Raw genomic sequence first — 24,459 nt, forward strand, 5'->3', positions numbered from 1 at the left:
TAAGTTACAAGAATAAGGAATGAATGCAGTCTCACCTAAAAACTCTTCCACTACTTTCATTTTTTCAAGTGCCATAAAGGTACTTCAGATAACTTTATTGAGTACGTGATCTTGTTAGAATAAGAAACTTTTGTTCTCAGCAAATAGTCCTGATACAACTAACGTACCTAGGTATGTTAGTAATTGTGGCATTGGTTTAATGTTGTTACTGACATACCTCAGACAGAATAAACTACATATTTAAAAGCTGAAATATTGGTAGTCTAAAAAGGAGAAAAATAATATTGCAAAATTTCCAAATATATAGCTACTTAAAAAATTGTAAAATTTGGGCTTGCTGTAATTGGGTATAAATAAATCAATAAATATACCACTATGCAGAATTGAGACTGTAAAACCTGTAGTTTGAAACATCTCTTTAGAACTGATACTTCAATCTATGTTTATATTCTTGGTGCCATCTTGTGGATACAACAAAAATTACTGTGAAAAGCATGTCATTTGTTGCAATTCCAATTACACTTTTGGATCTGTTGTGATTGTAGTCAGTCCCCTTTACTGACAATGCTTGTTTATTGAAAATGTAGTACGTAGCGGGTTACCGTGATATCTTTTTGTTTCAGATGCGTCTCATGGAAGAAAACTTGAGAGACCACCAGAGAGCTCAAGATGAAGCAATAACAAAAACTCAGCTGCTGGAACAGACTGTGAAAGGCTTGGAATATGAACTGGAGGTCAAAAACCACTTAAAAGACGATCGGGCAAGACAGATCAAATTAATGGAGGTAAAAGACCATATTAAAGTTGATTAAAATAATGTTATTTCATATGAATCCTGTCAGAAGGAACAAAATAACATTGTGGAAAATTCATGAAGTAGTAATGCAGGATTTTTTTGGTATATTCTGAAGGAGATCTGTTAGCAAATTCATCATAGTATAGTGTGTTCTAAATTGCACTTGTTCTTTCATTACTTTAAATTGCTTTTAAACTAATTTTCATTAATCAGGCAAAGTTCTAAAATTTTCATTCATAGGCCCCTCAGAACTTCAAAAGTTTTTAGAAGTGTAAGTTCTATTTAGCATTTAATACTGATTCATTTAATGAGCCTAAATAACATAGCTATTCTAATTGTGTTGTTATGGGTTAGGTTCATAATTGTTCAGGTTAATTAAACTGTCGTTTAACTTTCATAAACAAATGCTTTTATACATTTTACTCATTGTGATTAATGGAAATAAATTTGTCTTCCAAATGTGTGATAAAACTTAAAAAGTCTAAAAACAGTCACTAGAAACATGTCTTTAATTACAAGCTTTTACTTTCTTGAAATTGTTTGGAGTGATTAAGAAAATTATATATATATTATTGCTTCTGTCAGAGAAACAATTTTCTTTTAAAGTCTTATCTACTACCATCTTTTTTTTTTTCCTAGATTCAGTACTTTTCTTCAGAGACATTTTCCTTTTCAAGTCTATTCTTTCAAACAGTTTTGAGTCCTTAAAGTTTAAGGAAGAATGGCCTGGTAGCCATCCAAAGAGGATGGGAGAATAGCATGTTGAAATTACTTTTCTTTGTTCCATTTAGGACAAATTATCTCACCTGGAACTTGAGCTTGATGAAGAAAAGAATAATTCGGATTTGTTGTCTGAGAGGATCAGTAGATGCAGAGAACAGGTACTCAAATGAGTTTACGTTGTTCAAGATTCATAAACACTATTAAATATACTCCTCTATATCATCACAGAACATTTTTTCCTATTTTCTTAACTGGAAAAAAGGAACACATGAGTTATTAATTGCCCAGGATTCATCCACAAAAGTAATTTCATATCATAAAGAGAACCCTGACTTATTTTTATTCTTGTAAACATTCATATTCTGTACATTCTTTGAAAAGTATGTAGTGTTTTACCCACACAATTTTTGAAATAGAGCTAGCTCAATCTGTTAGAGCACTGTAAAGTAGAAGATAAACTTAATCTGAGCCTGTACTAGGCCTATATATGAGGGCCTAGTAAATGTAGTGTGGCTTAGTGTAATTCTGAAAGATATGAAACATGTATAACTCATTACAGCATGTCTGTTACTGTAGCTTTGTATTAAGTATCGTATCTCATTAGTGATTTCCTAGAAGTCTGGGAGACGATATGCACTGAGGTACAACCCATGATTGTCTTATTCTGTTTTCATTTTTCTTTCTTTCTGTAGAAAAAATAATTGCTGAAATTCTACAGAATAGCTTCAGTTTCAGAGGGAGAATAGAAAATAACATCTTAGTTTCAGTCTTTTAAATTGAATTGTTTCTTCCACTGAGACAGAGTTTTAAAGTTAGTTATAGTTCCTTTCATGCGTCCTTGAAACACTGAGGCACCCATACTGCTCTGTTGGTACTCAGGTTACTGAGATTCTGTTTGACTGCAGTAGATATTATTTTTTTGATATTATTTCACTGGTATTGTACAGACTCAGTTAGTGGGTGAAATAGAATGTGAAGGACGCATAATCATCTCGGGTCATGCTATTGTTAAATTGGGAAGTCTTTTATGGTAGAGTTTTTGCCTGTGTTGTAAGCCTGGGATAAAAGAACCTTACTGATAGCTGCACTAGTGAGTACCATAGTAGCTTAATTTGCTAGCTAAATAGAAACCTAAAATACAGATGGGTGACAAACGCGTTACATAATGAGTAAAATAAATGTTTATTTTGAGGTCTGGAGTTTCTCATTTCATGCATGAGTTACAAAGGTTGCTTTGTTTTGATTTAATGCCAGAATGACTAAGTAGTCAAATTACTAAAGAGTATTTCAGGGTCTGCTAAGCATTTATAATGACATGAGAAATGATAATGGATTTGTTTTGGTAATAACTGTGTTTCTGTAACTTTTTTTCAATTTTAAATATATTTTTAATATACTGATAATGAAGTATAATACTCAAATTTCTACTAAAAACAAATTGAAATGACTACTTATATTTTACATAAAGCTAAACATTTGAATAAACACTGCCAAGGCTAATGGTTCACATTTCATTTACTGTGAAATGTTATTCCCTTTCTTAATTTAAATACCCTTTTGAATCTGGGAATGGCTGCATGAGGTGTTCTCATCTACCCTACCTCGTTCTCAAGAAGTACCACAGTGTTGTGGAAACTTCAATTTTTACTGGTTTCTTACTTTAAAAAAATCCATGAGCTTCACTGAAAATTCATCTGATCTGGATTCATCATTCCATCTTTCTGCTTTTCTTATGACATTGCTGATAGACAAGGAATCCTGTTCTTCAGCTGTAATTTGTTTATATAAGATAGGAAAGTGCTTGTGGAAAAGAAATGGTCTCCATCTACCTCTGTGAATAAATACTCATACTAAAAATTCTCTGGAGTGAGTGCCACTAACTTTGCTCACTTCTGCATTGATTTAGCTTAAAGGTGAGATTTTCAGTAACTTTTAGTCCTTTACAGTAACACTGTGAGTCTCTAATATATTAAAAAGAAATATGCCAAGAAAATAAAAATTCTAATCCGTGTCTTCAATACTTCAGTATCCTTTTTATTGCAAAACTTTATCTTACCTTTAATATCTTGTAGCTATTACGTTTTGAAAAAAATCGTAACTGCAGAAACATGATCTTGATCCCCTGTTGCATCTTCTTCAGCTTTGTAGAAGTTGGTCCTAACTTATTCTTGGACCCTTCTCATTACTGAAGAAAGCATTAGATCCTTTCTGTTGTTGGGAGGAAGTCTTTAACATAAGAGATTTTTCAAGAAAGGTGGATCATATCCTATTGGTTTTTACATAAGTTATTAGCAGGTCTGGAAAGAGCAGCATTAACAAACATGCATAGAAAGCTAGAGTCTGAAAGCAGCAGAAACAGAACGTATCTTAATACCTGATGTTTTTGTCCACAAACAAGTGAAATGAAATACCGTTTTGTTTTTGCAAACAGAATTGAAAAACACTAAAGATAGCCTCATCAATGAATGTATTTTGTGGAAATGCAAACATGAATCTATCAACTTCAGAGTTGTTTCCTGGAAGTGTGAAATATGGGCTACTTAGTTTCCATGGCAATTTTAGAACAAATTCAGGAAGATAAAGTTGCATTGACTTGGATCATCCACTTTCTTTTAGTAAAGCATTCCCCATGGATGGCTTGCTGTACACCTGCTCCTTAGCTGGCACCAGGTGTGGGAGGCAAACAAATGAAAAAGGGGAAATGAAGGTTGCTTTTCAATTACGAAGGATCAAAAGGTTTTGTTTGCCTTTAGCCTCTTGTTAAATACTTTTTATATACTTGCAAACTGAGCTTACACACTAGATTAATATATATATACACATATATATTCATACATATATATACATATTTTATTTTTTCCTACTAACAAGAAACATAGGCTGTGAACCAAGTGTGAGATGGTAATAAAATCTAAAATATTAAAAATCAAATTATGTTAATGAAATTAACAGCTGCTTCTAATCCTAAAGTTGGCACAAAATGCTGTTATGTCTCAATAAAACTTTGTAGAATCTGATGCTTCTCTCAATTCTTTGTTGCTAGCATTCTTCAAATCCAGCTGTGGTAACTGTTGCCTTAAGCTACAGAGCTAGTTTATTCTTTTAACATAATTAGAATATATTGAAGGTAGAACGTGAAGCACAAAGCTCTGCATGGTGCATAACTAGAGCCTGTCTTAACTGCTGTGAAATAAGTGAAATGTTTGAGCTCATTGTAGCAGACAACTATTTTTCCTTGGTGCTTGTTAATAATGTGTTTACTAAAGAAAAGTACAAGGAGATAACTGAAAACAGTTTCCATCTCCTCCAGCAAAAACTGTCCTGCTCCTCTTCTCTTTTAACAAGCTCTTTTATATTTTTCCACCTAGCTTTGTGATCCTAATCAGATACAGTGCTTTTGCACTCTACCCCTTTTTTTTTAATGAAATTTCTTTTAAAATAATGTGTCCAACAACAGCAGCAATCTTCTTGGAATTATAATTGTCCTCTAAATAATTCCTTAATTTGAGGTCTGGGGAAGGTTGCACAAATTTGTCACAGCTTTCGAGCACAGTAAGAGCGCAATAGAACTTCAGAGTGGTCCATTAAATGAGTTCCTAAGTATAACAAAAACCCTTTCTTCAGTTTTTAATTATTCATTCACTTTACTGCAAATTTTGCTTCACTTTTTCTGTGTCTGTCTTCATTGGCTAAAGCAGTTTCAGTAGAATAAATGTCTATAAAATCCCTTACTTTTTTTTTTCTGTATATGTGTCTACATCAACATATACATGGAAAAATGTAATATATGTATTTGGAAATAAGCTCGTATGTGAGAGTTTACCTACAAATGTAATCTAATCTATCTACATGAATATATAATAAACACACACATACAAAATAGAATAAGTAATGTATAAGAGCTACATTTATTCATGAAATAGTCTTTCAGAATGTGTTGGTGCTCATTCTCTCCCATAAGTGAAATGCTGGATTGTATCACCACAGCTCTTGCAGATTGACTAAGGCTCTTTTTGAAATCCTTGTTTAAACAAGATGGGTTTATGTTATCTGTAAGTTACTTGATCCAGTAATTGCCCCTTTAAAGATATTTTCATAGAGCATAGGAGAGTAAAGATTTAAGTGTTCTGTCATCAAATAACTTTGCTGATATTTAATTAGTGTATTTAAAGAAAACGAGAAGTCAGTGTCTCTCAGCTTCTGAGCAACAATGAAAGCTTTTAGGAAATTAACCAGCTGTTGCCAGAGCACAGCCATGTGCTAACATTTGTAGCCCAGTATCTGGTATGACCTTAGTTTTCAGGAATGCCTTCTGCTGCTCTGAAAATATGCTGACATAACATATGCAACTGCATGCATTACCACCACTATTTGTATTCGTATATTGGTTTCAAAGCTATAGAAGCAATGTAAATTACTTCTTTTAAACATGTTGTTAACTGTTAATATGCCTTTTAATACTACAGTGGTTTTGTTTTTTTTTTTTTTTAAAAAAAAAAGGTAGCCTAGGCTAATATTTCGTGTGCTCTGTTTATTTAACCTTCATATTTTCAGCATTGCTTTTTTTTTATTTTTTTTTTATTTTTTTTTTGCTTAGTGGAATAAATGCGTAATTTAGAGCTATCTAACTGGTGATGTGTTTATGCAAGTTCCTACATAACTGTTGTAAATTAGAGTAGAATGCTGTGGCCACTGAAATCTTGGCTAATTTTTTTGTTACTGTAGCTGACACAGACATTCACTGAGTTCCCCAGGTGATACGTACTGTAGTAAACATTGTGCAGGGAACAGCACGAATGCTTTGGTAACATTAGCTGTGCCTGCAAAGGCATTTGTGAAGACTTGAAGGCAATCTCAGCAGAAATGAGAGGGAAGAAAAAGTATTTCAGCATTGCAGACTTTTTCCGTTACTCCAGAAGTTTCAATAACAGGTGTCAGGCAGTTTAGAGTTTCTCTCTGATCTTCAGATTATTTTTTTTCAGTCAAGTCAAAAGTGAGATATAGCAAACAAATTCTGTATTTGTATGTTGGTTCTGTATGGAACAGGTAGGTTTTTTTAATCATCTTACATGGGGAGAATATATTTTCCTTTTGGTTATTGAATATGCAACTGAAATATTTACAAAAACTGTAGCAAAAGGTATTTGTTTTAAAACAAATAAGCAAGCAACACTTCACCCACCAGATCCAGAAATCAGTGCTTTCCTGTTATATGCAAGACATACAACTGAACATTTAAATGGGGGGAAAGATGTTAATATCCAGTGTGCATCAGAGCCTATTGAAAAAGCTTTTTTAATTTATTCATTTACACAGGCATAGAAAACTAATTGTAGAGTTTTTCTGCGGATACCAGTTTATGTGCTTAGTAAGGTCAAACTTTAAAGTAGACTTGTCAACAGATTAAATGTAAGATGCTAATCAGTGCTTTAGACTTAAGTATGAGGAAAACAACTGTAGAAGGTGTTTGAACACTGATGTGACAGTCTGGAATTTAGCACCCTGCCACATGACTTGTCTCTGTGATATTTTAGAGTTCCCTGCTACAGAATATATGTAAGTATGTATATAATACATATATATGATGTACATGTACATGTATATCAGCAGCAGTAACCCATATGTCTGGAAGATGCCTAGAAAAACAACTAAGAATAACACAGGCTTCTCCAAGGGGAAAAATTTTGTCTAAGATAGTAAATGTAAACTTCATTTGAAATCATTATATGTCTTGATTTCTAAGAAAGAGCAACATTTTTCTCTTTGTGTAGGTATATGTGGTTTATATACACACTTACATATGTATAAGTATATACATACACGCATATATACACATTATTGTATAGAAATATATAAATTAAATCTTTTATTAAAATTTCCATCTTTTCTTTCTGCAATAGATTGAACAAATGAGGACAGAGCTACTTCAGGAAAGAGCTACAAAGCAAGACTTGGAGTGCGACAAAATTTCATTGGAAAGACAGGTAATTATGGCTGCCATACCATCATATTAACAAGATAACAAACCAGATGGCTGTCTTCATTAGGAAATTCAACTAAGTGTTTAAAGAATGCAGTATGCAGTAGCTGGCACTATCCCACCAGAGTGCACTGCTGGAAGTGTGCGTTAGTAAGCATAGATTAAAAGCTACGAGTACCTTAGCAGTGATGCTCAAAAGAAAATATTATAATCCTAAATTAATTTTGTCCTTAGTATGCTTTCTTCTTTCTGTACACCCCCTTTTTGGTTTGAGGTTTGTCCCAGCTTACATATTTTATATACTAAAGACTCGTACTATACATTCATCTATTTATGCAATCTAATAGACCTTTGTATTGCAGTAAGTACAGGCATCTTTCTACTGCACAAATTCTGTCTATAAATTTGAGGGTCAAAGAAATTAAAAATTGGAAATGTGGCAGTTGTCTGGTGTACTTTTTTGTAAAATTAAAAATGTGTTATCAACACAGAAACTTTAAAAAAGAACATGTGCAGAAAAGACTGTAGAAAGTGAAATACACTTATCCAATTTAACTATCAACTCTTTGACTGCTTTTGGAGGAGCTGTCCTTCAACCTCTTAACAGTACTTCAGAAACACTGTTGAAGGTAGATTGTAATTTCAAGCAAACTTTTGGCTGAACACTTTTTTTTTTTTTTTCCTTAAGAGCAAACAAGTGAAAAAATGGTATGCCTTTTAAAGAAAAGATACAGATTTGATAGAGAACTGCTATTCCTTGTCTAGGAAGGAACAGAATTCATATGTTTCAATATCTGTGATGGAAAGTGTACTTAGCTTTTTGCAATATGTCTATTCTGCAGCTCAGTGGTCTTTGAAAGCAAGACTATCACAGCCCACAGCAGAGATAGAGAGGAAGGGTATCTTAGCAAGTGATAGTTTTACTTGACAGTCTCAAGAACAGAAAACAGATTGTAATGGGAATATGTTTATACCAAACAGAACATGTTTATACCAAATTCCTAACTTGGTGGCTTAAATTCTGTGAAGTAAATCCTATTTTAATTAATTGAGAAGAAAGAATGCCACCTACTGGTATGTCCCATGCACATTTCTATTTTTATCTGTGACTTTTCTATTATAGCTTTTTAGTGTTTGAGATTTGAGATCATAGTTTGAAGTTTGTATATTTAAAAAAAAAAAAAAAAGTTTTATTTTCTGGTCTTCATGTACCTATTCCTTTTTCCTTGAGACTTTATAAAATCCTCGTTGAAAACAGGGCTAGGTCCCCCATGCCTTGTAAAGATTTAAAGTGCAAATCTGAGCAAAAAATCTGCTTTTATGAATCCTGCACCTTTCAAAGATTATATATATATTTTAAACTACTTTGCTAGTAGGAGAGACATTGGATCGAAAGGAAAGCAACAACAACACAGGAGCAGATTTGATACAGTAAAGTGCTATTGGATATAAATAATTTATTTGTCTATGTGTTTTATCCATACAATAGGTGTGGAATACAAGATCTGAAAAAAGAATTAAGCTTGGAAAATAAGACGGGTCTAAAACTATTTGAAAAATATTAGCGTATGAACAATGCAAGTGGAAGGGGGTTAGAACCATCTGAAGTTCAAGGGGCCCTTTAAGCCTAACATTTTGTCTCCAGCTTGGCACTAAGCTCTTTTAAATAAAACAATAAAATAGAGGATGTGTTGACTCTTCGCTACCTAGACCTCCAGTAAAATCTCCTTGGCTCTCCTTCTGTATTTACTAAATCAAAAAATTTCTACTCACTTTGTTTTTCTGAAGCAATTTGTTTTGTGTTAAGGTGGTATTTCTTAATATGAAAAGTATGTAGTAATCATATATGTTCCAATCATAGAACAAGGACTTAAAGAGCCGAATCCTTCACCTGGAAGGTTCTTACCGATCCAGTAAAGAGGGACTTGTTGCTCAAATGGAAGCAAGGATCACAGAGCTAGAAGAACGTCTTGAAAATGAAGAGAGGTAAAGCTAGTTCTGTTAAGATTAAAACATGTATGTTTGTGTATGCTAATATGGCCTCTTGCTAATATTATATCTAATACAACTAATTTGACTTTTTTTCACAAACAACAAAGTGGTTACTGTTTCATGTAAGTGTTGCAGGTTTTCTTTTTGGAAAAAAAAAAAAAAAAAACAGACTAGAAATTGCATTAAATTTAAAACTGTGCACACTGATAATGTTTTTACATACCTCATTATTGTATCAATGTCTGATATCAGTAACAAACTTAGAAATACTAACTATAGTTGAACATTTCAGTTGTCACATTCACTTAATTGTTTAATCTTGGAGGAATATATTCTTTATCTAAATATTGCAAGGCATCAGTAAATCAAAACAATGGTCATGAGTGTTTATTTAACTCTTATAATATTGCTAAGAAGTTATCTTGGCAGGATTAGAAGTATTTCAGCTTCTTTTCTTACAAGGTTGTCCGCTGTTTGTTTTTCCAGGGATAGGGCTAATTTCCAACTGAATAACCGCAGACTTGAGAGAAAAGTGAAGGAGTTAATGTTGCAAGTAGATGATGAACATCTCTCATTGACTGACCAAAAGGACCAGGTAGAGGGAAAGACTAATATGCTACTAGGAATAATATCAGATATTTGCATAAATCATCGTATGTACAAGATATTGCAGAAGAATATAGGTAGATACTGATTATTCTGTTCTTTATGAAGTTCCCATTAATGAGATATGCAGTTTCCATTGTCATCATGTTCTTTTGCCTAGTACTAAGTTACTAATTTCTAAAATTATGAAAATGAAGCACTTACAGAAGCAATACTGTAATTGCTTTAAGAAATTAAGCCAATAGCTTAATTTCTGTATGTGATAGGATGCAATATAAATATTATATGATATTGTTTATTTATATTTATAAATTCTATATTGTGACCATAAAATTTTGTTTAAAGAAAGAAGCTGTTTATTATTACATACAGTCTCTAAGTATTACGTATATAGAGATATTCTCATAACAAAGTGTTGTGCCATTTCTGTGGTCTTTGTTGATTCATTGCTTAAAACATATTTTGTTTCAGTATTTGAGTCAAGTAGTAAATATCATGCCTAGAGAATGAACAGTGTGTTTCAAAAAGCAGACATCTGTTGTGGGAACAATCTTGTAAAATTCTCTGGGCTTAAAATTATATATTTCTTTATAGTATTTGTCTGGTAAAGTTGCTTGGCCATCTTGCTGTTTTACTCTATCACAGCAATATTTGCTTGTTATTTTTTCTTAAAACAAACAAACAAACAAAAACTATCCCATCAAAACTTTTCTCAGTTTAATGTTGGCTTTTGAATATTTCTGAAGCATATTATTGCAGTGTCATTACACTGGCAAAGTTGTGTCTTTACTCTCCCTCTCATAGATGCTGGAAGAATAAAATTCTTTATTAAAATAGTCCTCTAATCAGCTGACATGTAAATATTTCAGTTGAGTTTGCGTTTGAAAGCAATGAAACGTCAAGTTGAAGAAGCTGAAGAAGAAATAGACAGACTGGAAAGTGCTAAAAAGAAACTTCAGAGAGAACTGGAAGAGCAACTAGACGTAAATGAACAATTGCAAGGACAACTTAATGCTGCAAAGAAGGAACTAAGGTAGGATGATTTGGCAGACAGTACAATTTGTGTTACTTGCTACTTGATCTCTTGCTCCGTTAGTCTCCGAGCAGGAGGCTTCCTGTAACAGACCTCAAGTTTGTTACAAGCAGACAGAGTTTGAGGCAGAGCTGTGAAACTCTTCCATGTTTCCTTATCCTACAGACTTTCTCCAGTTCCTTTCAGGGTCTGTCTGCTGTATAGTCACTGAGGCATGGGATAAAAAGTAGAAAAAAGTAGTAGGACTTTGCACTCCTGTCATTTGTAGTGACAAAAATTTCCTGCTGATGTTTGGGAGGAACAGCTATCCTGTGTTTAGTTTTCTTCGGGCATCACTTAACACTGCCATGTGCAAAGCGTACAGTTTCCCCTAGCTGTGAGTTTAGTTAGACTTGCTTGAAAATATGATTGACTGATCTTCATTCTCTTGCATGTTTCTTTTTTATGTAAGACATGGTCTATGTTAAACTGCCTTTATAAGAGCACAAGTCTCTGACATCCTTTAAAAAAAGCAAACACTACCTGTCAATGTTATGTGCTTTGCAAAAGTGTTCTGCATACAGATGTGCAGTTTAATAGCACAAGTGTGTGTATTTTTGTTTCAGTAGACGAAAGAAGTCACCAAGTAAAATGCTGACTGATTTTGATGATGATGACGATGATGATGAGTTCAGCACGGATGGCGATAGTCTCTGTGAAGTGCCTTCAGGAAATAACTTTTCAAAAGATGATGACACAATAAACTAAACTATTGAATCTATGATTCCTTGAAACTGGTGGAAGAATAACCTCAATTATCAAGAAACTGAATATTCTAGAAGCCAAATGCCATAAAGGGATGTAAGACCTGCGAATTTAATGTTTCCATTCGTACTGTGCCATTTTCTTATTTAGATATCCTCTGTTTATTATAGAAAACAGGATTGCATTATAAAACAGCTATAAAACTTGGTTATATATAACTACTACTGAAAACACGGGGATAATGTTTCACATTGGAAATGTGATTTTGCTAAAATTTGGTTTAAGTAAAGAGCCATTTGAAAGTAATTTAAAATTAGCTTGTAGTTATTAAAATATTTTCCCCTAAAATTAAAGAAGCCACGGACAATTGTTTAGTAATTGTAAGTACAAAGGAATGATGTATAGAATGTAAATATTTTAAATCTGATCTTTTTATTGACTACTTTAGTACTACTTTGTAAAGCTTCAAAAATTATATAAATCAGTTTCATATGTAAAATATCTAAATGTATACTGAATATTATATTTGGGTTTTAACAAAACAAAAAGAAAAAGAATATATTTTTGTGCATTACAGAGCAGATTCACTGTTCCTGAGCCAGGAAGTACATTCTAATTTTAAAAACAGTGCAAGTTTTATTGTGTATGTGTTAAGATCAAGTGCTAATTCTGCCTGTTGACTTTAAAGGGGCCATCACATGTGCATGACAAGTGAGGCTTGCCTACTACTTTCTTGTAAGCTGTCTGGGAAGCTTTCTGTCCATATGAGGGAGGGATGAGAATGAAGTCAGTTACTACTTGGCATTTTTCATTTCTTGAAATGGACTCCATGCTGCAAGGGGCGCACAGGACTGTATGCCTGCTCATTTGAGGGCACGAGGACAGGCTAATCTTAAAGTCTCTGAGGAGTCCTACAAGAAATTGCATCCAGGAAACAAAAGTATGTAATCTGATTTTTCTTTCTAACCTGTTCTTGAGCATCTATTTGTAACGTATTGCAATGTATGGCCATGTATGCAGATACATATTAGTATTTCAATTTATAGAAATATCTGCATTTTGGATGATCCATCTGTTGAACAAACTGTGGGAAATTAAAAAAAAAAAAAGCATCGCAGATTTAATTTTAAAAGCGCTTTCCATTTTATTGCTAAAAATATTTTTGTTGTTTATCTTACATCATTTTTGCTCCTTTGCAAAATATAATTTTAAGGAAAGGCACTGCGATGTTATTTTATTAATAAACCATAGCTATGTTCCCTCTTGTTATTAGTATTGGTCCCCAGTTACGTATAACTGAACACTTTTTCAGTGAATGTGCCCACTATTAGTTATTGTAACTGTAAAAATATTTAACCTGGAGTTCCTGGGAGCTTCCATTACTCCCACAGCAGTATCTACTGAAGAAGACAAATTTAACAGCTCTGAAAGTAAGGCGGATAACCTTGCTTAAGGCAAAAGTTCTGACAATGGAGCATCCATTTTCATATGATTATGTGAAATGAAACTCCTGCCTGGCAGATCAGAAATATATTCATACACAGCAGATTACAGACTCTGTTGCCATATAATTCCCTTCAAATTGATTTTGATGGATTGAGATATATGGGAACTAACAGGAACTGAGTAGTTATGGTCGTGTAATTTTGCTGCAGTATCAGCTTTAATATTTTGGCAAGGTCAAAACAGCTCTTCTTCCAGAAAGATCTGCACTATACTGTATTGACAATCATTGTATAACCTGCTGTGATTTATTTTATGTTTCATTAACATGTTTGTGTAGACTTAACTTTAATCAAGTGATTCCAATTTTCAGTTCTGTTCTGGTACTCTGTCCTAATGTTCATAGATAACTATTATTTCAAACCACTGGGAGAAAATCACATAATATTGCAGCTACCTCCAGTTACACTAAACTGTAAAAGAAAAATTCACTTCAAATAAAGAGTAAGACAGCTGCCGCTGTTCTTTGTATGGTACATTTAGCTCAATATGACAACTGAATTTCATATGGAAGATGTGTAAGTTTAAAATAGAACAAGAATATAATTATCTGAGAAACACTAATGCTCTTGAAAGGGCTTCAGGAGAGATCCTGCCTGTTACACCTTGCCACTCCCTGCTATGTCATCATCAAAAGAACTGTCCTTTGCTTTTTCCTTTAGACTTGGAAATGGCATTTCCTCTAATGATATGCCTAAAATCAAAGAAAATTTTAAAACATTGGAAAGGGCATTTCAACTCATTCACAAAAAAAAAAAAAAAAATCTCTTGTTCTGTTTCAATACATGATGCTCTCTGAAGTGGATCCCATTGGTAATTTGGGCTGGTTTATTTAAAGAGTCTTTCCAAGGAGGTCAGACAATCCTACTGTATTCTGTTCTGGAAGTTATGCTTTGTCACCTCTGTATTTGAAGTGCCTTTTTTTACTTGTCAGATCATTTGTTACCAAAATGCAACTACCATCATCCATTCACTGACCTGCATTTTGTGCATGATAAACATTGTAGCTATGGTCAGGACAGGGTCTTGATCTTGATTGCTACAAAAAGTATTAGTTATAGTTCAAGGAAGTGTGTTTTATTCAGTTCATCTCATGGCAGATTTTGATCAAAATCATCAAGGCTCTTGAACCATAAAAGCTGGAAATAGGAGAATATGTGAAGAACCATGGATTTGAAACAGTTCCTAGAACACTGTACAACATCAGAGCTTTTGGTGTATTACAAAATAATTACTTGAATTATTAGCTGTAATAATCTTCGACAATACCATAGTATCTTATAACGAACAGACCTAAGCCTGATCATTTTTGATGTGAACCTAACTTGATGCCTGATACAGTGAATACTTCTCTTTCAAGTGTAAGTAATCTGTGATGAGCATTGCACATTGTGTCCTCTGTGGAATTAATGGCCTTTCATATCCCACTGAGATTATGACTACTGGTATGTGGTGAGAGAGAAACCTCCTATAAAAATATTTCCTCCCATTAAAGTTCTATTCTGCCTGCGTGAATTCTGGATGTTGGACTATGGTAGGCCTAGAAAAGCATGAGGCTCTACTTTTGTAGTTTGGAGAATAGTTGACTTCTACAGGAGTGATTTATTTTGTTTTAAGTCACTAGAATTTAACAACTGCTCCAAGACCTTTCAGTGGCAATTGATATACAATGCAAAATATGTAAATGCAAAACCAAAGAAGCAAACAAAATTATTCTGCCCTCCACAAACTTTTTACTCGCTATCCAAGTAATGAAATCAAGGGTATTCTTCATGTGTAATGGATTTTTAGTGCCTTTGAATTTGGAAGTCATCTCTTTTCATTAAAGAATTAAGGTTTTTTTGAGATTGTCTCTTTTTCTTGTATGGAAAAAGAAAAAGGAAAAAGTCTTCTTCCTCATGCTGTCCTCTGTACCTGCTTTCCTGCGTCTCACCTGATTTAAGGAAAACCCTATACTGTACAAATCCTTTCATAATTCAACATTATTAGTTGCTTTTGGTGGTTCAATTATCAGGCAGTCGTCTGTCCTGTACAATCTCCCGGTGATGAGACTATAACTTGTTGATTAATCTGCCTTATTCTTCTGATTTATACTCATTCTTTTCAACTTCCTTTTTTCCTAGATAAATAATCTGTTCTGATTTACAACTGATTTTCTAAACTACTCTAAAAGCCATGTGCATTCCTCATTTTTTACAGACCAGCTGTATGCTTTGCTGAGTGAGCTACGCAGTGCAGTAGTTGCAGCGTTTTGGCCTTTTCTGCTTTACACAACATATTTCAGTAATTAAATGTTGATGCTTTTAGCTTATTGAAGCTTTTTTGATCCTGCGACTGAAGCAACACATTTCAGCTGCTTCATTTCTACCAACTGCAGCTATCAAGTAACACTGCAGAATATTCAAAGACTTTGCTGAAAGAGCAACATTCTGTAGAGATTGTTGGGGTTTTACACATTTAAGTTGTTCTTATTTGTAAAAGGGGCTGATTAGGTAATATGTTTGACCTACCGACCCAACTGTGATATAGTGGGGAAAACTTGTTTGTTATTTCAAAACTTATTCCTGAGAACTGGGTTATTGAGAAAAAGATACAGAAATGTTAACAGGAAGGTTTTTAATAGTAGATGTTTTTCTCTTAACGTGTAAGAAAGGAAGCACTTAGGAGAAGAAAGGGAGTAAATTTCAACAGACAAGGTCAAAGGCAGTAGCAAACTGGGCTCACCTACCTCCACAGAAGTGTGACAGCTCTTTACTGCTTAGTACCAGTGAACTTCATGTGAGGTCAGCAAGGGTCTGCGTGCATTGTGTAAGAGGAAACATCCAATCTTTTCTCTACTTCTAACAACAATTTGCTGTTTTATTCAGATTCTGAAGCTTTATGATATTAGCAGAAAAACAGGCAAGGAATAAAAATGAGTTAAATTCTGAGCACAGGTGGATGATGAAAGTTTAAGGTCTCCAAGTTGCCAACAGGAAACAGTAGGAACACTTACGGGCAAGTGCAGAGAAGGGACTCACTACAGGTAACGAGTTTTTTCTATGCTTTCTCTACACTTCTCTTTCTTCAGCAGCTTTGTGAATAATGATATAGCTTTGTAACCCCATGTGTATATATATATATATATATATATATATATACATTTACATATACAAAATATATATATATACATTTGCTAGCATCAAGCAGTTATTTTATTTAGTTGCATGCAGTCTGAATAGGATGAAACCTAACAACAGCATAATGTGAAGTAAAGGAGAAAATATAGATGGTGAAAAAGATCAATGCAAGATGCAGTTCTGGTCCGTTGGATTTTGACCTTCCATTTACTCCCCTTAAAAAAAAATGGTACTAGAAATAAATCACTTAAGCCAACGTAAACCAACAGATACCTAACAAGTTGGATGGATATAAGATTTTATTTCCAGGGAAAACCCTGTGAAGTTTCAAGATTAAGGGACTGTAGGGAGTGTACTGAAATATCATTAGGAAATATCTATTTCCTGTATGCATTTGCAGTAAAGATTCTCGAGAAAGTACAGGTAAGTTGAATGATAGTGCTGAAAACAGAGCAGCATTTTTTTTTTTTTTAACCTATGTGTATATTTCTGTGGATTCACTGTTAATGGAGACTGATTAACTGCATACTGCTGTGCAGTGTGGGTATTTCTGCAAAGCAGAACTCCTTCAGACCTTGGGAAGCCGAGGTACCTGCCACTATCAGAAGCACCTAATTTGCACAGCACTCTTTGTATCTTATCTTTTTTTTTTTTTTTTTTTTTCAAAAAGAAATTGTATGTGTAATTCTGTGCTTTTTCTTGAGTTTGGCTTTTGTTTGAAGATGGATGTGTTTCCTGCTTTGCTTTTCTGGGCAAGGTAAGGAAAGCATTGCTGCCCATGAAGTGGAAAGAAAAAGGAGACTGTTTGGGACTCAGCCCTCTGAAACTCAGTCTGTGCCAGAAATGAGCATTAACTTTTCTAGAAAGCAGTTCTACTCTGCGTATGAGAGTTGAGATGTTGATTAAAAATTCACTTAACAGACCCACAGAGTTAGCTATCCTCAGCTCAGGCTGGCCTTTGTTTTCCTGGGAGATAAGAACTGAGAACTAGAACTTGACTTGAGTGAAGTTGCCAGCATGTGATTTCTGTACTGTAGATGAGATTGAGCTTGGTATACTTTTAATTTTGTTCTTCGAGTCTTTTGGTTAAAGTAGAGCAAATCCTGTTTAAGTAAAAAGGACTAATTGCATATACATGTAAACAGATGTAGCATGCAAAAGCAAATGCACACATACATACTGAAGGCAGAGAGCTAGGTGTGCATCTCTGCGAGTGCTGTATCAGTTGTTTTGGTGCCTGCTTGCAATTCAGTAGCTACTGTCACACTATAGTTAGTATAAATCCTTTCTGGGGAAGAGCACTTTTAGCCAAGGCAGATTCTTGGATATTGTGTATGTAAAAGAGTCCCAACAATCCTCTTCATTTGTCTTTCAAATACTTATCAAAAGGAAAAGAAAGGAAGCTGAACCGTCCAGAAAAGACAGCATGGTTTAACAGTTGGGGTGGAACACTGGGAGCCAGGAGGATTTTGGTTTCTAATCAATTCGAGCTGCTGGTTCACTGGTTCACTCTTTGACCTCTTTGTATTTTTGTAAACATGCCTAGAAGATGACACACAACAGTAGACCTCCTTGAAAACTTTATACTGTGTTTAGGTTGAAGCTTCATGGATAAAAATATTAGGAGGAAATGCCAAGAATCTTATTGTTCAGTGAATCTGATTTTCCAGCAAATCTGCTTGCTGTGCTGTTTAGCCCTTTGCCCTGCAGACTCTTATGCTGCAATGCTCCCGAAGTAGGGAACTATATCACTTGCCACACATTTGAGACTGAAGGTCTTCTTGTGCTGGCTGTGCAAAAACCAGCAGGATCTGTGGAATGTCTTTGCTGCAGAGGTAAAGCCCTATGTCTAGATTTCCTTGCTTTAGGGGCAGTTTCAAGTTTGTTTTTCTTCAGACAAAAACAAAATGGTTTATTGTGTTACAGGCAGAATGGTTATGAAAAGAGGGAAGGAAAAAAATAAAGTAAGTCTAATAAAATGATGTAAAAGCTGTAACCTTAGCCAACCAAAGCAAGGATGCTTCCTGAATTGAGCTATGTTTACTTTAAACACAGCTTACTGTGCCGTGTTATTTCAGTACATATTGTGTGTGGTATCCAGCTATTTTAACAATAAGATCAGATTCACAATTCAGATCAAAATATCTCTCCCAGCTGTGAACTTCTTAAGCATTGCTAAGAGTCACAATGGAAGGCTGTGGTCTATGTGGTGCTATATGACTGTGCACACAGATAAATATTTGTCAGGACATCTAAGACAGCCTGAGCCTCCTCAAAAGCTCGAGCCTCCTCTAAAGATCAGGAGAACTCATATCGTCAGTTCACCTGGCATCCTTTGGCTATGAAATTTTTTCAAATGGACTTAACTTAACAAGCACAGTGGGACAGTGGGATAAGCAGAGAAGAGAAAAGAATGAGTAAGAAATAGGGCCACTACAGCCCCTACCCGTATGAGGGGAAGGGAGTCTATACAGGTGTGTGCCCAATAAATCTCCTGTATGCATGCTATGGTATACTTTATCAACCACCTTTCCCCTGAATTTCCCCTGCTTCTTGCTAGATTCTCTGCTAAGAAAGTGACCAATAGTGGCATTGGGAAATACCTACTCATTAAGCTAGAGTCCTTCATATCCTCTCTGCAGGAGAAAGGTAACTAAGTTTGCACATATATAACAGACCAGCTCAATATGCTTACAGACTCAACTATTTGTTTTTAAAATGAGACAGTTGCCATTTAAAGACAAGTATATATCAATAAGTGTGTTTGCAATAGGTTCCATAAAGGCATTGTTTCAAAGACAAAACTGGCTTTTCATCAGACTTGCCCCCATTTCATGGCAGGAATCTTGACTACACGTATAGGATTTTATTTTACTTAGGCTTTTAGCTTGTGTCCACACATGAAATGAGAGGCAGGCAGTATCTGTGATCCAGCCTGACATCAGAGCAGTAGTATTGGAGATGTCCTGATGCACTGTGGGTGTGGCCTTAAGCACCTACCATTCAGCTTGTTTGAGCAAAATAATGAGCTTTTTGGAGTCATGTAACTACCACTTACCTAGCCTCTTGTTGCAATGTTTGTATTCACCTGGAGGAATTTTACTGCAGAGCTTCAGCAGCGCTGTTTCCAAGAAGTCATGTGCTTATGACATAAGCCTCAGGATCCCATATGTAAACTGCAGCATCTGTTGATGTCTGTGTGCCATCAAATGAAGGATATTAGCAGTTTTATTTGAAGGGTAGGGGGTAGTGCAGGTGGCAGAAGGCAAGTGAGCACCTGGAAGCTCAGTGGGGCAGGAAGTCTGCCTAGATTTGTTTTGTACAGTGTCAGGCCTACCACGCAGGATGAGTAACTCCTGGGTAGAGTAGGTCTACCCGCTGAGTAATTAAACCCCTACCTCCTACACCTGCTTAGCCGGGAACATCAGACTGATTTCACAAACTCCTATAAATCTTGCAGTTTTAGTTTTTCTTCTCAAGAGCATAAGGATACCAACTAGCCATGGGACGTACTGGTGATACCTATGACACAAACTGCAAGTGCACTTTCCCAAAGCATACAGGCAGTGACGTGCTGCTGATCACAACCTGAGTGTGCACAGCTGTTTGCTGCCCCAGACCACCTGTAAGGCCCTTCGAGAACACTGCAGCAGTGCAGAGAATCACATAAAAGCAGCACATTTATAGCTCTGATTGGCACTTTATCTAGTCAGTGCAATGGTTCTCATCACATTTATAACTTCTACAAATTTAGAAATAATATGGAGGAAAAAAGGGAGGTTGGTACTCATTAACTTTGCTGCTCCTCTGAAACTTTTCATTGCTCAGCAGAGATTGACATTCTTGGCTCTTGAGAAAAATGAAACAAAACGCCACGGAACAGGGAAAGTTTCGATGTAAGTTTTCCAGAGAGAAGTCTTAAACATGGGAACTGCAGTCAAGACTGCAAGATGCTTCAGATGAATTGTTCTCATCAACAAGGAGAAGAGCCATAAACCTCAGAGGAAAGGAAGCTGAGAGTAGGGGAGCACACCCCGCAGGTGGCAGCAGAGAGCAGGCAGTAATAGTCCCAAACGTCCTGCCAATGCAAATCTTAATCCCAGTTTGTAGGTATATTTTAATACATCATGAATTGTATTTAATGACATAATGCACTCTCTGTACTGTGACTGTATGCATTTACCAAAATACAGGATTTTGTTGCAAAGAATCTCACGCTTGGATCCGTGATGCTGGTGACCACTACCAGCGGCAGTCATAATTTGCCCAGTGGCACTGCTGCCTTATTTTGTTGCTGACATCCTTCAGTATAATGAGGTGGTAAAAGTCATCCCTTAGCACTGCTAAGCAGCTAGGAAGTCCTGCTGTGACTGTCATTCCAGATGAGGTATTGCATCCTCTTTGATGACTTCTGTTAATTATGGTCTAATAGTATACACTAGCTCATGTGGAGCTGACTGTTATACTCCCTCTGCAAAGAGGGTTCATATATAAATGAACCTAAAGGAGGTCTAGAGAAGCTGAAGTGTATGTTGAAGCTCAGGAAACTTGCGATTGAACTCCAGCCGTAGCACAGATTTCTTGCAAGCTGGAGGATATTATTTAATAATCTTCCTTGGATATTTAACATTCTCTTTGGTTATCAATTCTCCACCAATGTAGCACAGGACAGAACAAAGCCAGGCTGCCATTCTGAAAAGTATGCCCTACAGAAAGTGATCTGCTCGACAATGATCCTTTTCAGTAAAGAACTATAGTCAAAATAGCATTTAAGATATTAAGGTGTGTGAAGTGACTAAAGTGAAAAGGGGTGTGATGCTTTCCTATAAAAGTGCTGCTGCTGTAAGAAGTACTCAAATATACTATTGCATCACTAGAACAGATTCACAGAAAACTGATGACAGTCCCGGGTCTGGAGAACTTAATTTGAAGAGCACCTGGATATACTGAACTTGTTCAGAGGTTTGTATTATGTGATGACATTATGTGATGTGAAGGACAGAAAGAGCATTGATCAACATGTACTCTACTCTGTCTTGTAACACTGACAAGGAGACAATCACTAGAAGGGAGTAAGGAATGTCAAACAAAAGCCTACTTTAGTAGGCTTTACTAAACCTATAGTTCAGAAAGTAAGTTAATTTGTAATGATTAGAAATCCAGGGAAATATTTGGAGGGAATGGGAAGATAATTAATATCTGTCTCTTGTGGAGTTCTTACGTCTCTCTCTCTGAAACAGGAAATCCTGGCCACTGACAAGTTCGACAGCTCTGATGCAGTCTGAGCATCTGTACTACTCTGTATAACAGCAAATGATGATCTGAGAGACAATGTGAGGTAGTTAGTGACCAGAATGTCTCGGAAACTGAGTTGTCTTTTGCCTCAACACTTCAAGGTACTTTCAAACAATGATTTCCAGTATCACTTTAGATCTGAGTTCATTCCATCTAACTTCAGGCACTGACCTAGAAAGGTATCAGCAAAGTAATAAAAGTATGAGTAGGTGTGTTTGAGCTTTTGTTAGGGGATATTTTGTTGTGATCTTTCTCAGAAGTTTCCCCCTTTTTCATCTGACACAACACGATCCTAGTATCTCTCCCTTTCACAGAAACCAAGACCTGTTTGATGTTTGTTTACTGGAATATGGATCAACACCAGTGACCGGTCCATTTGCAAAGATACTGCTTGTGATGTGCAGAACATGACCTCTGCAGGCTAGTGAATTTTGAGGGGTCGCCATTTCTCTGTGTGGACCCTAAAAGTTATTCCACTTTTCTAGAATTCACACAAGACAGTAATGAACTGTGGTGAAATGAGTATGATTTATTTACAGGTTTTACACTAGCGATGTCATCAGGAATTTGTCATGTTTAATAGGTGATTGAGATCACAGTTTCTACTTGAACAGGTTCCCCTGTTTGTATCATGGAGTTCTGTACAAAATCATGCTCTTCTTGTCCAAAGGAAAACTCAGAATTTCCACAAAGCTAAAAGTTAATCTTTTTTGAAGATTTTACATTAAAATGATCAGATGGTGTTGACCAAAAGACAGCTAAATTTTCAGTCAAAGCAATTACAAATGTCTAGACCATGTCTGGCTACAGAAACACTGGAATTCCAAATTATATCTACATAACAGGGTAAGTCATTGCACTATAACCTTTGTGTTGATGTTGCAGAGTTGTTGCTGGTACCAAATTAGGGTAACTTAAAGGTAGACAAGAAAACTGACCTATATAGTTCAGCTATTTCTGGTACTATCGGACAAAGAGCAATCCAACCAGAGGCTGAAAATCTTGCAGAGAACTTGATGAAATCTGTGGAAAATACACCGAGCACGTGTGGTATTAATAGAAAAATAGTGAACTACATCAGCCAGAAAAGGTTAAAAACTGAAGACTTTGTATAGGTTCTGTAGATCAGGGAAATGAAAGACAATTGACCTGTGCCAGCACAAGTAGATTCCAAATTATCTTAAAACTATGTGGTTGTCAATATATGCTCAAGGAGGCTCTGGAACTGGGCTAATAGGAAGTAAATAAAATAAAACAGCAACAACCACCAAACTTACTTCAGATATCCTTAGTGTTGATGTTAGTCTGTACCTGTTTGTGCTTGTCCTGCACTGCAAAAATCCACCCTAGGGATGAGGAAGTTAATGTCAGGTTCCCACTGGGGTCAAAACTTCAGCCAAATTTCCAATTATGTGTTCCAACTTGCTATTTTTCTAGGTCCCTCTGTTGCTATCAAAGGATCACCTTTATACTAAAATGATTCTAAATCTCGGGGTGAGATACTGTTTATAGTTACAACAGATTTATATAGAGAAGTTATTGTATTATACAGGAAGGTTTTGACAACCATTGTAGTACCCCAAAAGCGTTCTTTATATATTCATCTTCAGTTGTGGTTTATGAACACATTGGCTGCTGTCCCCTATCATGAGTCAAGGAAAAGAAAACACTATTTTATTGAGAAACCTGTTTCAACATTGTCACCTTAAAGACGGGGACAGAAATGCTCAGTGGGCCTACAATTCTAGAGTTTGTTTCAACCACTTTTGTCTAATGGTTAATTCTACAGGATCTTTTTGTTTAAATATATTCAACAGAACACCAAACGTATATTAACAGAAGAGAACCCCAAAATTCATAGAGATACTATAACTCCAGTAATATGTGAAGTTGGAAATGTATCAAAATTCTTTCTTAAGAGCCTGCTAGCTTGTCTGCAGTCAGAATATTTTGGTGTATTTTGCATTCTAACACTTTAGCAAAAGTAAAGTGTTTGTCATAGGATAGCTGATTGAAGATGATTTCTGGTGTTTGTTACCTTCCCCTAGAAGGTTTGCTCAAATAAACCAAGCTAGAAAATAAACAGACAACGGTTCTTTCTATGTATCCAGTATATGCAATTAATGTATTACTTGATTATAGTCTCTGTACAACATCTGTAGAACTTATTGGGAATTTTGCTATTGACTTTAGAGGCAGGAGGATTGGGCCTGGTGTTACTATTAGTCCTTTGTTAAAAGTTAGAAATATAGAAATTTCCAGGGACGGAGTGATGGTCTAACATCCTGTTTTCAATAGCGGACAATTCCCAGTGCCCCTCAGGAAGGCAAATCCCCTCCTCTCTTTCCGCTGCGTAGTCTGAAGTCAGTTGTGTCACAGGAGACTAGTATCAGTCTCTTTATTAATTGCTAGCCATGTGGGTAAACCTTACTGATAACTCGGACTGAATTCATGCTAGGTAGTTCACTGGTTTTGTCTGACCCAAACCTGATCCTGTACATACGTATGTACCTCCTTCCTTCAATACTAGCAACTTCTTTGTTCAGTGACCTGCAATGGCAATGGACCTCCAGGTTAATTATAAAAAGCAATAAGATAGTTCTTTTGTACTACTTTAATTCTATTAACCCACATTAATATCCAGAGCACCTCCGTTTACTTCTGGTTA

The 24,459-nt window shown here is 35.5% G+C and overlaps 1 protein-coding gene across 5 annotated transcripts in view; it reads left to right on the plus strand.

The window, feature by feature from the left end:
* Positions 1 to 12,983, plus strand: part of CGNL1 (cingulin like 1) — a 53,449-nt gene extending 40,466 nt beyond the window's left edge. For 4 of the 5 annotated variants that reach the window (XM_032194903.1, XM_032194905.1, XM_032194900.1 and 1 more), the window contains exons 13-19: positions 624 to 785; positions 1,588 to 1,677; positions 7,420 to 7,503; positions 9,361 to 9,485; positions 9,978 to 10,086; positions 10,967 to 11,130; positions 11,736 to 12,983. In XM_032194903.1, coding sequence (XP_032050794.1) covers positions 624 to 785; positions 1,588 to 1,677; positions 7,420 to 7,503; positions 9,361 to 9,485; positions 9,978 to 10,086; positions 10,967 to 11,130; positions 11,736 to 11,877 — 876 coding nt within the window. In that variant the 3' untranslated portion in view covers positions 11,878 to 12,983. The remainder of the gene's footprint in view (positions 1 to 623; positions 786 to 1,587; positions 1,678 to 7,419; positions 7,504 to 9,360; positions 9,486 to 9,977; positions 10,087 to 10,966; positions 11,131 to 11,735) is intronic. The other variant, XM_032194901.1, reaches the window with a different exon arrangement.
* Positions 12,984 to 24,459: the final 11,476 nt, after the last annotated feature.

Source organism: Aythya fuligula, chromosome 11 (genome assembly GCF_009819795.1).
Source record: "Aythya fuligula isolate bAytFul2 chromosome 11, bAytFul2.pri, whole genome shotgun sequence".
NCBI lineage: Eukaryota > Metazoa > Chordata > Aves > Anseriformes > Anatidae > Aythya > Aythya fuligula.